General features: G+C 42.6%; 1 protein-coding gene across 2 annotated transcripts in view; it reads right to left on the bottom strand.

The window, feature by feature from the left end:
• LOC310996889 (complement C3-like) overlaps window positions 1–13,857 on the bottom strand; it is a 69,446-nt gene that overhangs the window by 32,186 nt on the left and 23,403 nt on the right. For both annotated transcript variants that reach the window (XM_083986397.1, XM_083986398.1), the window contains 7 exons: window positions 13,570–13,785; window positions 12,814–12,877; window positions 12,623–12,712; window positions 12,052–12,258; window positions 9,464–9,539; window positions 9,211–9,370; window positions 9,006–9,104 (listed from right to left, as the gene is read on the bottom strand). In XM_083986397.1, coding sequence (XP_083842523.1) covers window positions 9,006–9,104; window positions 9,211–9,370; window positions 9,464–9,539; window positions 12,052–12,258; window positions 12,623–12,712; window positions 12,814–12,877; window positions 13,570–13,785 — 912 coding nt within the window. The remainder of the gene's footprint in view (window positions 1–9,005; window positions 9,105–9,210; window positions 9,371–9,463; window positions 9,540–12,051; window positions 12,259–12,622; window positions 12,713–12,813; window positions 12,878–13,569; window positions 13,786–13,857) is intronic.

The following is a 13,857-nucleotide window of genomic DNA, read 5'->3' on the forward strand; positions in this document are numbered from 1 at the left end:
GTGACATGTATTCTCCTTTTAAGAACCCCAGCTGTCACCGCATTTGTCTCTTGTTATTTCTGATTTGTTTAATTTAATTAGTTTGTTGAGTGTGTGACCACCCCCCTTCCCAGCTGTGAGTTGGTAGCGCCCATGTAGCGGCGGCTTGTTTGAAGCTCTGCTCCGAGCCTGCAGTGACGGGCTGCAGGAGCTCTGATGTCAACAGAGGGAGAGTCAGTCCACCTGTAGCTAAAAGAGGACTAGCAGGTATCAGACAGTAAGCTACTACATCTCTAAATAGCAGTGTTGTCAAAATGACCGCGATAAAATTTGAATTCATGTGAAATATTAATTGCATTGTAAACGGATCAGTTTTAAAGCTAGAGCGAAGATACAGATATTATATGAAACCAGGAGACGCTAGGCTTCTGTTGGTACCAACCATGGCATGATAGCTTGTCAGAAAACGGGCTAAATAATGCTCCAAAGTTCGGCTAGATTCTGGTGGGGAAAACTTTTAAACGGGGATCCTGAACACTCCTGTCATCATGTGTGTGCGTCTCTCTCTCTCTCTCTCTCTCTCTCTCTCTGTCTCATGTGCCGTGTGTGTGTGTGTGTGCTGTGTATGTGTGTAATGTGTTACTGTAACATTCATCTGGTACTTTATAGCTTGGCTGTGTTAAAGAAAATAACATTTAGCAGTAAAAACAGATTATTTAATGGATTAATTTAAAATACTAATGATATCTGGTGACACTGCAGGCAGCACAGACAGACAGGGAGAGAAATGCTGTAGGGAGAGGCCAGACAGAGACATGTCCTGAAGATGCAGAAGATCAGGTAAGACACAGGAATATATAAAAACAGTCGTCTCTGCTGGCTTTCACATAAGCAGACGTGACAAGCTTTTGCCACAAATCCTCTAATCAAAACCACGTTAACTTAATAAAATAAAATAAAATTTAATGAAGACTGATCGGTTCATTGTAAAACATTTATTTATTTATGTAAATGTGGTGATTTCTGTATGTACAGTAGGCTACAGATCCCCCAGGCAGTGCTGCTTCTGTGTCCAAAACACATGAAGCTTCACTTTTAATTCAAACAAATTACTGCGACAATTGTTACATTTCATCAATGAGACCAGCATTTATCTCCTAAAAAGAATGTAACTACGCGGCGGTAAACCTTTAAAACCCTGCGGGTAAGTTAATTAGCGGTCGTCTTTTCTACCGGGACGAGGTCGGGAGGTTGGCCGGCTGACCAGCTCTCTGGACGGGTGGTGTCTCCGTGACGAGCCGTTGATCTGCTCCACAGGTGGAGCTTCACTGCTCCGAAAAACATTGGAGCAAACGTCTAAACAGCCTCATGTGGATAAACCGGCCGCACATTGGGGATCTAAACAGCTACTCTCTCGCATGAAAAAATATTAAAACTTAACAAAATGACGTAATAACAGTGCTACGGCGAGAAATAAAACAGCTGCCGGTTGCCGCAAGATGCATTCTGGGAAACTTGCCATAGCCCTCGGTCCGTAGTGTGCCCCTGAAAAATCTCTGTTTCGAGGGCGAGATAGCCCTACCACTTCCCCCTAACCCTCGTCTGAACCAGAATCGGGACACCCCTACCACTTAACGTGAACGCGCAAAATGAAGGGTTAGGGCCAAGGGCTAGGGCTAAGGGGAGAATCGGAATTCGGCCTAAGTATCCTTTGTTTAAAGAACCATTTAAAGCAGAAGTAAGCGATCCGGTCGTTTTGGCTAACTTCGTTAGTTAGCAGCCCCCGCCCTCGTCATGGATCTATTGGTCCTCGTCCCTACGTCACCACATTCACGCGCATCCCTTGGCTGCACACACAGAGAGGACCGCCCCTTTATGCCGTTCTCTCTCCTCATTGGATAAAGCTTGTAGGATACAAGGAAGTATACAAGAAGTTTTCTCCTCGGCTTACGGCAGAGCAGAGTGACTGACAGACCCGTGTTTCAGACCAAACACTCTATGTAAGTGATTGCTGTCGGAAGATAGAACTATTTAAGACTTGTATATTAACACAAACATTCCACTTACTTCTGCTTTAAGAAATAAAGCCAGAATAATTCGATATGAAACATGGAAGAAAAAAAAAAACCAACACATAAACAGAACTACAGCAGCCACAGGAGGAGGCTCTTCACAGCCTCAGCTGTATAGGAGCATGGTTGTATCAACTGTAATGGTAAATTTGAATATTCCTTTGTTTTAATCACTTGAGACATCCCCACCCTCCGCTTTCCTCCCAAGGTATCAGAACTCCTTTGTTTGTTACCCATTTGTGTATTCTAATGTCTAGACCAAGGGGGCAGTTGTGGGTCTGAGAAGTGAAGCTCACTTCCGCGTTCAAAAAACGGCAATCCCCCCGGCTTCCTCTGGGGGCTGGTGTCAGAAGGGAGCATTCCCCACAGACCCCCATGTTAAAATCGCCGATTTTACATCCTCAGTAAACATGTTAAAAGCCTGGTGTCAGAACTTTTTTTTTTCTCAATCGATAGTTTCTACCCCCGCACACACTCTGAGGGGGGTGAATTTTTTTTTAACTCTACCGTTTTACTGTTATTAGGTTAAGATTCTGGCCAATTAGGGCGCGGAAACGTTGAGTGACAGGTCCGAGCAGCTCTGTGGACAGCTGCTTCGAGGCCAGTGGGCGGGTTCTCGGCCGGCCAATCCAACATGGCGCTGTTCAGGCCGCCATATTGGAGTCACAAAAACGACTCCCCAAAACCAATGGGTGACGTCACGGACGCTACGTCCATTCTTTTTACAGTCTATGGTCTAGACCTCTTAACATGTAACCTTGCAGAATGCCCCAGGTGTGAAAATACACCCTCGGGGGTCGGTGCCAATACCTCCAACAGACAAAAGAGCATTGAAAACACACTGTCTGAGTATTGGACCGGCCCCTGCAGCAGACAAAGGGGTGTGGCATACCTGAGGGGGCGTTTCCTCAGGTATAAGTGTTTTGGTCTCCCCATTGTGATTTGTCTTTTCTTTACCATCACCCACTCGGGTATGAACTGACCTTTCCTTGCAAGGAAATAAAATCATGTCGGCCGGCAAAGTCTCTATTTCATTATTCACCAACAGCAAACAGCTAAGAATTTCCATGACACACACACACAAGTTATATAGGCAGGTTATATTGTTACAGATGCACCAGCCATCTCTCACAGCTCCATTGCACAAGATGAAGTGTGTCCACCGAGCGTGTAGCAACACACTTTGCATCGCATATCAGCTGCACATTTATGGAAGAAAAGTTTTTCCGGTTTTCTATCAGATTATTATCATCATAAGATGTAGCCTTGACGTGTTTGTGTGTGTCCGATCCCGAAAACGTCTCTCTCTCCAAATATTTCTAATCCTTTGTCATGTTTAAATTACGTGTTTCAAAGACATTGGTGTATTTTGAACATAACAGAGAGTAATACGAATCGTTGTAACACTGTAATTTCCAACAGTGACAAGCAATATTTCTGTGCATTCCTACATTTACAGATGTTACTGGTTCAAAATTGCGGGGTTTTTCCTGCACTGCAGGATCGCGTGATCGCGTGACTTTTCACCACAACTGTTTTCCTCTAGGTGGCAGCACCGTACTAAATACTGCTCAGACGTTTTGGGGACAATGCTGACAGCCTGATAGCCGCGATTAGGAGTGGCGCTGTTCATGATACAGAATACAAGAGGATGAAAGGAGAACTAGCTGCAGACAGTAAATAATATAGTAGCCTCGTTTTTCAATGACAAAATGTAACGACGGCAGCTACAGTAGACTATAGCCCACGTCTCACTCTCTTTTTTCGGTCATCTGTCTCGTCATCTCCAAAATGTGTTTTTAAAATGAGCCAACTACAGTACTGTGCAGTAGTGCCGCAGATTTCTCACTCCGCACCTTGTTTGAGAGTGCAGCTGGATGATTTCTTGTGAATGAACGGGTCTGTGTCACTTTGGGGCTGGGCGATAAAACATAGGATAAATAACTTTCCCTCGATAGAAGACGCGGCCGATACAAAGTCGTTTCATTCATCCATTTTTTGACAGACAACACAAACAGCCAGTGATAATGAGAGTGGTGACACCGTCAGCCATGCAGCCGGCCTGGACTTTTTATTTTTAATTATGAAGGATCATCTGCGCAAGGCAAAGATGATAGCATCAACAAAACACGGCGTAACACACGCGGCTGTATGGGACAGGCTTTTATTTAATTCAGAACAAACCGCTTAGCAAAAATGGAAAATATAGTCTATAATAATTAATTGATCTGTTGTTTGGCCACTGTTTGAAAATAACCCGAATTATGAGCAAATAATCTGATCCAGAGCAGCAGTCATAATCAGACTTCTTCTAAATAAACCGCTCTAAATAACTTAGGAGAGAGCCGGGTCGATTGATACACTTTTCATTTAAACGTCTTTTTCAAAGATGACGTTATGTAGCCTACACAAACATTTTTATCATGTGATCAACAACTCACATGTGTATTCTCTTAGTTACAAGTGTAATTTAACACATATGTTGGATGATCGCGCTGTTTTATAACTTTGAACGTAAGTTGACATTTGTCTCAAACGCCCCACCTATGCGGGTCGTTTGAGACACAGAAGAGGGACGGTTGAAACAGCATGTTTTAAACAGAAACTACTGTCATTACTCTCGTTTTTATGCAGCATATCAGACAACATACTAGTGTACTAGTTATTGCCAAAATGTCACATAATTTCTCACAATATAAATAGGTCAAATAAATATTTTTGTCCCGTGCGTAATTGTCAGGATCCGCATTTCGATTAAACTCGCCTTTCTTCTTTTGTACGAGTTGTTGGACAACTGCATTTTCATTTCATTTACTTATTTCCCTGTCCGTCATGTTTATGGAGACACAGTTGAACATATTGTCATTTTTCCCTCGGCATTTTCCCCTCACTTTGCTGAATATCTGTTGATTCACGTCATAAACACGTTTTGTTCATTAAAAATATCTGGTGTTTATTAAAAATATGTTGTTCATTCAAATCGGTTGTTGTTCATTGCAAAACAGTTAGGCTATTAATTTGGTGATTTATATACAGATATTGATCGCGCAGTGTGACCACAATCACTACGCACGGTGGCGTGAGGGACATTTGAAACAGCTGTATAATCGTCCCTGCAGCGACTACTGACACTTAAACCTGTTTTGCCTCTAAACTTCAAAACTATGACATTGCATACATTAGGACCTGTTTATGTAGGAATTCATCTGTTGTTAGGTCATATTATTATTGCATGAAACACACAATACAACTTTTGATCACAAAAAAACTACAGCACCTAACATTTTACTTTCCGTAGTCAAAAACCGGTTCGCGCTAATAACTTTTGAATGGCGTGACGTAATTTCACAAGCTTTCCCAGGATTGGTCGGTGTTGAGTGCTGAACATAGTGACAAAATCTGACGGCTCAAGCTTGTGTGGTTTTCGAGGAAATCGCTGTGTATCAATCGTCCCGTGTATCAATCGACCCGGCTCTCCCATATAATAATTAATTGATCTGTTGTTTGGCCACTGTTTGAAAATAACCCGAATTATGAGCAAATAATCTGATCCAGAGCAGCAGTCATAATCAGACTTCTACTAAATAAACCGCTCTAAATAACTTACTCTTCTTCTAAATAACCCTAAACCGCTCTGAGGCGAAACCAACTAACAGGGAGGAGTTGGAAGCAGCGATCCAGACATTTTGGATGGAGAAGCTGACCATCAGCGTCTGTAATAAGTACATCGATCATCTGGACAGTGTCATTGAGAAAGTTATAGAACTGAAGGGAGGAGCGACTGGCATGTGACCGTAATCGATATCCTGTCCTGGGGATGCTGTTTGTGTGCCTGCTGGTGACTGTAGCCTAATATAAAGCTGCTGTATATTTTAAATAAAGCTAGAGAAAAAAAATCTGGCATGAGTCAGTTCTTTGTTCTAAAGTTGTGGGAAATATACTAGAGACAAAAGAAGGGACACGCACATTAGGGCAGGTGACGTTATGTAAACAAACATTTTTATCATGTGATCAACAACTCACATGTCTATTCTCTTAGTTACATAGGCTATAATTTAACACATATGTTGGATGATCGCGCTGTTTTATAACTTTAAACGTATGTTGTTATTTGTCTCACCTATGCGGGTCGTTTGAGACACAGAGGAGGGGCGGTTGAAACAGCATGTTTTAAACAGAAACTACTGACATTAGGCTACTCCCGTTATGAAGCTTATCTGTGAAACGTGGGCAGAACGGTCCCACTTGCTTTCTCCCCGGCTACGTTGGTGGAGATCTCCCACACAGTAAAAGATTTAGGCAACACATTCTTCCAGCTGGCTGTTTTTCTTCCAGTTACAGAAAGTAGCCTATGTGCAAAGTACCACATTAACATCTCTATTCATATAACGCCCATCGAAACAGCTGATTTACATGTCGGCCGTATGGCGATTGGCCATTCACGCGGCTTTGTTCTTGGTTTCGGCCAATCAGCTTATAAGCACATGGCTAATTATCAGCTTTCAACCAATCGCACTGTTTTAATGTGTGTGTGAAAGTTATTTTCTTTAGTTCATTTTCGTTTCTTTTGGATTTTTTTTACAACAATGTATCAATATAATATTGTTTTCGTTTCATTTCGTTATAAAAATCAATCCCTTTTCTTTGAAACAATGAGATTGAGCAGCTAAAAACCAGACCAGTTCAACTGTAGCGATTTTCATAACACTATCGCTCCGGATCAGAGGTACTAAGATGCTGATTATTAACTCAATAAACTCAACCATGGCTTGTCTTATTGTTAATCTGAACGCACATGTATAAAGGGCAGAGTCAAGGCAGCAGATAAATCACAAAACATCAACGCGTCCGTGAGCGCAGCGCACCTCATTTTCTCCTGTGAAGAAGAAGAGAAAAAAGAATGAATGTTTAGGTTATTTTAGAAGAAGTCTGATTATGACTGCTGCTCTGGATCAGATTATTTGCTCATAATTCGGGTTATTTTCAAACAGTGGCCAAACAACAGATCAATTAATTATTATAGACTATATTTTCCATTTTTGCTAAGCGGTTTGTTCTGAATTAAATAAAATCAGCAAACCTGGCGTGCTCAACTCAAGGTATGAACGGGTGAATCGGGTGCCAGTCCAAAAAAATTCAAAGTCAAAAAACGCTGAGGACGGCTGATTGCCGAAACGCGTCCGTTTCTCGCTGCCGAGCAGTTTTTATGAATTAAAAAGTGTTTAACTTAAAGTGAGTGCTGAATTAAATAAAAGCCTGTCCCATACAGCCGTGTGTGTTACGACGTGTTTTGTTGATGCTATCATCTTTGCCTTGCGCAGATGATCCTTCATAATTTGTGATACATAATCATCAAGTCATAAAGCAAGACAGGCTTTATCATATTACAACAGTTTCTGTGATTTAGGCAGGGTATACAGTAGTTAGTTCTAGTTTAATAGCCTAGAGTTTAAGCTGTGGATTACTGCACAGATCACTGAGTCATCCGCCTGTCGTCCTCCGTTCTCACAGATGCCACCTGGCGGTTGTTTTGGCACATTGAGGCTTTTCATTAAAACCTCTTGTCTCGCCAAAGAAAAAAAATGCCTGAGTCTTGTGCCGTCTCGCGTGGACCACGCGTGAAGTCCGCAATTTTGAACCAGTAACATCTGTACACAAGCACTTCACACAGTCAGGAGCAGGTGTAGATTTTGTGAGTAGCTACAAAAAGATCAGCGCTACTAAAAGATTGATGAATGCACAAAGTTTTCGTACCAGTGAGGGTAGATCTAGCTATTGTTTATTCGGACAGAAACAAACGTCTGAACGATGTGGACGTCGGGGGGGCGACTCCCATCAAGCGACACCCATACCGGTTTCCCCCTCATAAGAAGAAAGCAGTTGAGGATGAGGTGCGGTACATGCTCCAAATTGGGGTGATTGAACCAGCAGAGGGTGCATGGGGTTCTCCTGTGGTGTTGGCTGCCCAGGAAGGCAGGGCAGACCGTTTTTGTGTTGACTTTAGAAAAGTGAAGCATATGGCAGGCAAGAACAACGTCATTGCAGATGCCCTGTCCAGAGGCTGAGGAAAGGAGGATTTTGATGTTTTATGTGAAGAGTTGAGTGAACCTAATTTGCAGGAAAATTTATAGTTGAATGTCGTAAGGACAGTGGAGAAAAAAAGGGGAAAAAAGAAGAAAAATAGAGAAAGGAATCTGTTATATGTTGTCCAGTGTGTGTTTTTTCTTTTCTTTTTTTGTTTATGGAGGGGAGGAATGTTGGGGTTACTTTCGTAGGTTTGAGAAGGGGGGGGCTGCCATATTGTGTAATGTTTTGATTGGTTGCCTGGTTACCTGGCCGCTTAAGTCTGACGTGAGCGGAAGGAGCAAGGCAGTCTGGGAAAAAGCCAAAGAAGGAGTCTCGTGGACGGATGAGGCGGCCGCCCCGAGGAGAAGTCAAGGGAGTTGACGAAGGACCCCCTCCACCTCAAGAGTGAATTATCGTTTTAGTTATTGTCTCGTCTAAACAAAAATGAACTGACAAAGCCGCGACCGCGTGACGACGGACGGATGTCCACACAAGCAGGACGCTGGAGCTGGTGGCCGCCCCGGTGCCACTGAAGCAGGACGCCGGTCTGCCAGGAAGGCTCGCGGACCAATCTACAGGTGGTGAGCGGAAGCAGCCGGTGAGTCGAACATTGTGCAATATGGCAGCGAACCCCACCAGGCTCCAGGTTTTCAACAATAGAAATATGTGCACCTGTGTCATCCCTGTAGCCTAGACTTGTTAGAGCCCTAACCGTAAAACTTCACTTACCAGGGTGGCGCATGGTCGCGACAATACGTTGTTCGCTCTCAATAAAACATCTAGTGTGCAGTGGTTTTTCCATTTCAAGTTTATATACACCACAGAATGCGTCAAAACCTTTGCCCAACCTTCGAGGTGAGAGGGAAAAATTGCAGTTGAGATACTTACATCAACGGTGTCAGAACACAGTGTGCGTGTCTCTTGCAAAGCAATAAGGCAGAAGGCCGTCATGGATGCATCTGAGTCAGCGCCACCACGTACATCACCCTGTTTACACACAAACAGAAAATAAAATAAATAATGTGTTTGTAATTTTAATCTCCATTATCTTATTTTTAATAATTTATCTTAAGACTGATGTTGGTCAGGGCACCATCATCTCTCCGTGAATCACAGTCCCATCCTCCTTAAACATGCCATCAGGTCGTTGTCCATTGAGAATCACATAGTTGACTGCACCACAGATCACATGCTTTTCCACTGCCACCAGGGTGTTGGCCATAGCAAACACCTTGGCAACATAAGCTGTCAACCTATGACAGAAGGTGTAAATGTTTAGTTTCATTTGCTTATTAAATACACCCATCCTTACATAGTTCTAGTTCATAGATGTTTGTAAGCCTCACCAGCTGCTACTTTGATGATTGGGAAATGCAGCAAAAGATCCATCACTTTTAAGGTAGGCAAGCTCCGTTTGATAGCCTGGTAACATGAACAAAACAGCCTTTTTCTGACTGACATTCATCTCATTCATCATATGGTAATTTAAAGCAGAAGTAAGTGATATATTTGTGTGAAAGGGATAGTTCGGGTCTTTTGATATGAATCTATATGGCATCCCCATCATCAGTTACGTGCTGTGACAGTGACTTTCCCCGGACTGTGTCCCGTGAGCGGAGTTCCGGCCTGGTTTCGGTGCTGACGAATGTAGTCCGGCTAGTTGGCTGGGGTCACGAAAATAAAGCGTTTTTCTTCTCAAAACAATATGCGTTCAAAAGAATGATACATTTGCATCACAAAACCGTTGTCCACGAAAAAGTCTGACCTCGCAATCGCTTGGCGCTATTTTCTCTCCCTCCGTATCACTGCGCGCCGCCGCCTGTAGACGGCTGTGCGCGTTTCTATCAGCTGTTTCATGGAGTTTACTGCTCGGATAGTTCACATAAACATATCTGATTATGACACAAGTGATGAAGCCATCCCTTGTTTTAGCACAGAGCCAAAGGGAGAGCTTTATGAACCTGATGTGATGCTGAACTTCGTCAGATGGAGTTAGGTAAAGAGGTGGGTGATCGTTGCAGCGCAGTTCATGGTGGAAGATCAGACCTACAAACATACACAGACAGACAGCGTGCATCACCTGCACCGGACGGTGCTGCTGGAAAAAAAAGAAAGAAAAAAAAAAGAACGGCACTACTCTCCAGCCAGCTGACGTGCAGCTCACCTGCGGCTCACCTGCAGCTGTCAGAGGAGCCTCAGATCTTCCATAACGGACTGCGCTGCATTACTGATCATCACCCGGTCACCCTGTTTGTCACAGCTACAGCTTGTCACTTCCCTGTCCCTCCTCTCTCTGTCTGCTCGTTTTAACTCCATCTGACGAGGTTCAGCATCACATCAGGTTCATAAAGCTCTCCCTTTAGCTCTGTGCTAAAACAAGGGATGGCTTCATCACTTGTGTCATAATCAGATATGTTTATGTGAACTATCCGAGCAGTAAACTCCGTGAAACAGCTGATGGAAACGCGCACAGCCGTCTACAGGCGGCAGCGCGCAGTGATACGGAGGGAGAGAAAATAGCGCCAAGCGATTGCGAGGTCAGACTTTTTCGTGGACAACGGTTTTGTGATGCAAATGTATCACTCTTTTGAACGCATATTGTTTTGAGAAGAAAAACGCTTTATTTTCGTGACCCCAGCCAACTAGCCGGACTACATTCGTCAGCACCGAAACCAGGCCGGAACTCCACTCACGGGACACAGTCCGGGGAAAGTCACTGTCACAGCACGTAACTGATGATGGGGATGCCATATAGATTCATATCAAAAGACCCGAACTATCCCTTTAATATAAGTCTTAAATAGTTGTATCTTCCGACAGCAATCACTTACATAGAGTGTTTGGACTGAAACACGGGTCTGTCAGTCACTCTGCTCTGCTCTGAGCCCAGGAGAAAACATTTATCGTATCCTACAGTTTTTATCCAATGAGGAGAGAGAACGGCATGCAGGGCTGTGTGTGCAGCCAAGGGACGCCGTGAATGTGGCGACGTAGGGACGAGGACTGTTATGGTGCGTTCAAGGTAACTCGTGTTTTTCCGACCTGTGAAGTCGTACCAGTTCGATCTGGTACGAGTTCACGGGTCAGAAGTTACGAGTGGCCGTTATAGTGACTTTCACAGGTAAAACAGGTCGGAAAAACACGAGTGGGTTGCCTGGAACGCTACAAAGTCGTAAGTTGTGACTTGAAGCTGTAATTTACGATTTCAAAAGCCTGCCTGGAACGCAGCATTAGCCAAAACGACCGGATCACTCACTTCTGCTTTAAGAAATGCTGATTAATCTTTTCTTTTGACATATGCAAATTCTTCTGATGACACAAATCTTTGTCTTTTTGGCACTTGCAGTGACAATCCAACAAGCAGACATCTTGCATCACCTCACCTATTGTAAAACCTCTCTGAACTGCTGCAGCTACAATATGAATTTGTATTTTTGCTGCTGCAGCACTGATCCTACAAATTCCATCTGTCTACACTGAGTTTGCCTTTGATGATGACCATCAATACTAATAGGTATCAATTAGTCAGTGATTAGAAATCAGGAAAGTGAGGAATTCAGAAATCACAGTGTACACAAAATCTACTGCCCTTCACCTAGTGTTCTGTCAACTTATTAACATTTATTGAATACATATATTGAATACAATAATTATAATAACATCATATTTGATCAGTTATACAGTTTATATTTAGTTTTTTGACTTTCCTACAGTACCAGATAATTTTAGAATTAGCATCTGAGCGTGGTCTAAAATCCCTGGCCGAAATTGTCCCTGCTGTAGCTTGGAGGTGTGGGGCAGGGGTAGCATGTTGTCCACCACACTGCCGGATTTGAGTCTTGCACTTCAGCCAGGTTAGAGATTTTACAATCACACAGACGGGCATCAGCAAAATGTTATGAATATGTGAACAAATGCAGCTTTGTGAACCTACCATAACTGATGTGCTTGAGAGCTTCATCCCGTTTTTGAAAACCCACAGTTTCCCATTGGCTAGTTTTGTCCAAATATAACGTTGCAATGACAGGCATGGTCATGTGGATCATGTTCTGCTCTCCACAGCCTGATGGCTGGTAGATCATATTACCCATCGATTGCCCACTAATGGCATCCTCCACCACTGCGCCTATTTGTTCCCTTCCTGCATGCACACACACAAAAAAAAAACATTTAGAAAAAGAAAAAGTGAAACGCTTACTTAAGGCACTCCGACTGAGCCAAAGAATTCTTTACGTAAAAAGCCTTTATTTTATTTAGGGCATATCTCTATTAAAATATGGGCGTCTCATATATTTTAATAGAGATATGAGCACCTGAACAAATTGTCTGGAGTCTACCCCTCACCTGTGTTTGTCGGAAAAAAAAAACATTTCATAATCATGTCAGAAAATGAGACCATTATTTATCTACATCAACAGAGCAATATTAATCTACACCAATGCAGAATTCATTGTCCAGGCATTATCACATAGCATGTCCAAACATAATATCATATCACACCTCACCTATTACAGATATCTGTGTGCTCGTAGGTGTGTTTGGCACCAAATCTTTCCTTTGAATTCCACTGTTGATAATTTCTACTTGTTTACCATCTAAAGGGAGAAACAAGTGTGGGGAACAAGTCAAGGGATAAAAACATAATAGGACTAAATTAAAGTAGGTTACAGTGTAGCTGTATAATTGGTACACTCACTTGTACCATTCTTGACGGGGTCCAGAGTTAGAATTTTTTGAGATTTAATCAGTACACCTTCAGGCTGGAAGAGACAGGACAAAGATTAGAAATCACAGCTTTTAAGTTTATACACTCCTAAGAAAATACTGTATTAAGTGTACACACACATTCAGATCAGAAAACTTGTTTTGCCATTTAATCTGGAGTTCAGTTGAGAGATGTTGAATATGGCTTGATTTGGTGTTCAGGCAAATGGTAACTGACAAACTTTAATTTTGTCCAAAAAACTGGCTAAAAGAAGTCACAGATATATTCATGTCATAAAGTTACAGACTTGATATATGATGTTATGCTTATACTCACCACTTATGTTTGCAGATTGAACATTTTACTGCAACAGGAATCAGTGGGTATCGAAATAGTAATAGTCTGCATCCCCGAATGTGTAGTACAGTATGTGCTGATGTAGCCTATTGTGTGTGATTACTGGTGTATTGCATGTGCTGCTCTTGTATGTTTCTATGTGCTGTCTCTGCATGATTGTATCCTATCCTTAGTGATTCTTTTTAATCATTGTGTTGTAATATACTGTTGTTGTTGTTGTTGTTTTTTAGGGTGCCCATCGTCATCTGGCCGGGGACTACAGCAGAATATTAGCCATGCTGGCTAAAGCTGCCCTTTTTACTGTCATTTGATGCAGTTGATTAATCGGGACTGTCCACGCACAATAAACTAATAAACTAAACTAAATTAAACAATGGATAATTCTCTTACCAGAACCCGCAGTTGCTTACGGACTCCATCATAGAGTCCTGGATTTTTAAGTACAACTGCTTTGACCTCAATGTTGACTATTCCTTCCTTCATGGGAATAATGACGAAGGGTACAGATCGGGGCGAATTGGGGAAAACATTGACCTGCTGACGATACTTAAAACGTTTTGAAGCTGAGCTGCAGACATGCTCCTCCTCAAGTAGATCCACACGCACCTTGAAGAAAATGGGATATGCTGATCAAAGATGATGACGCAAGTGGACCATAGGCTAGTGACGTCTATTACC

The sequence above is a fragment of the Trachurus trachurus genome, assembly GCF_905171665.1.
Source record: "Trachurus trachurus genome assembly, chromosome: 14".
NCBI classification, from domain to species: domain Eukaryota; kingdom Metazoa; phylum Chordata; class Actinopteri; order Carangiformes; family Carangidae; genus Trachurus; species Trachurus trachurus.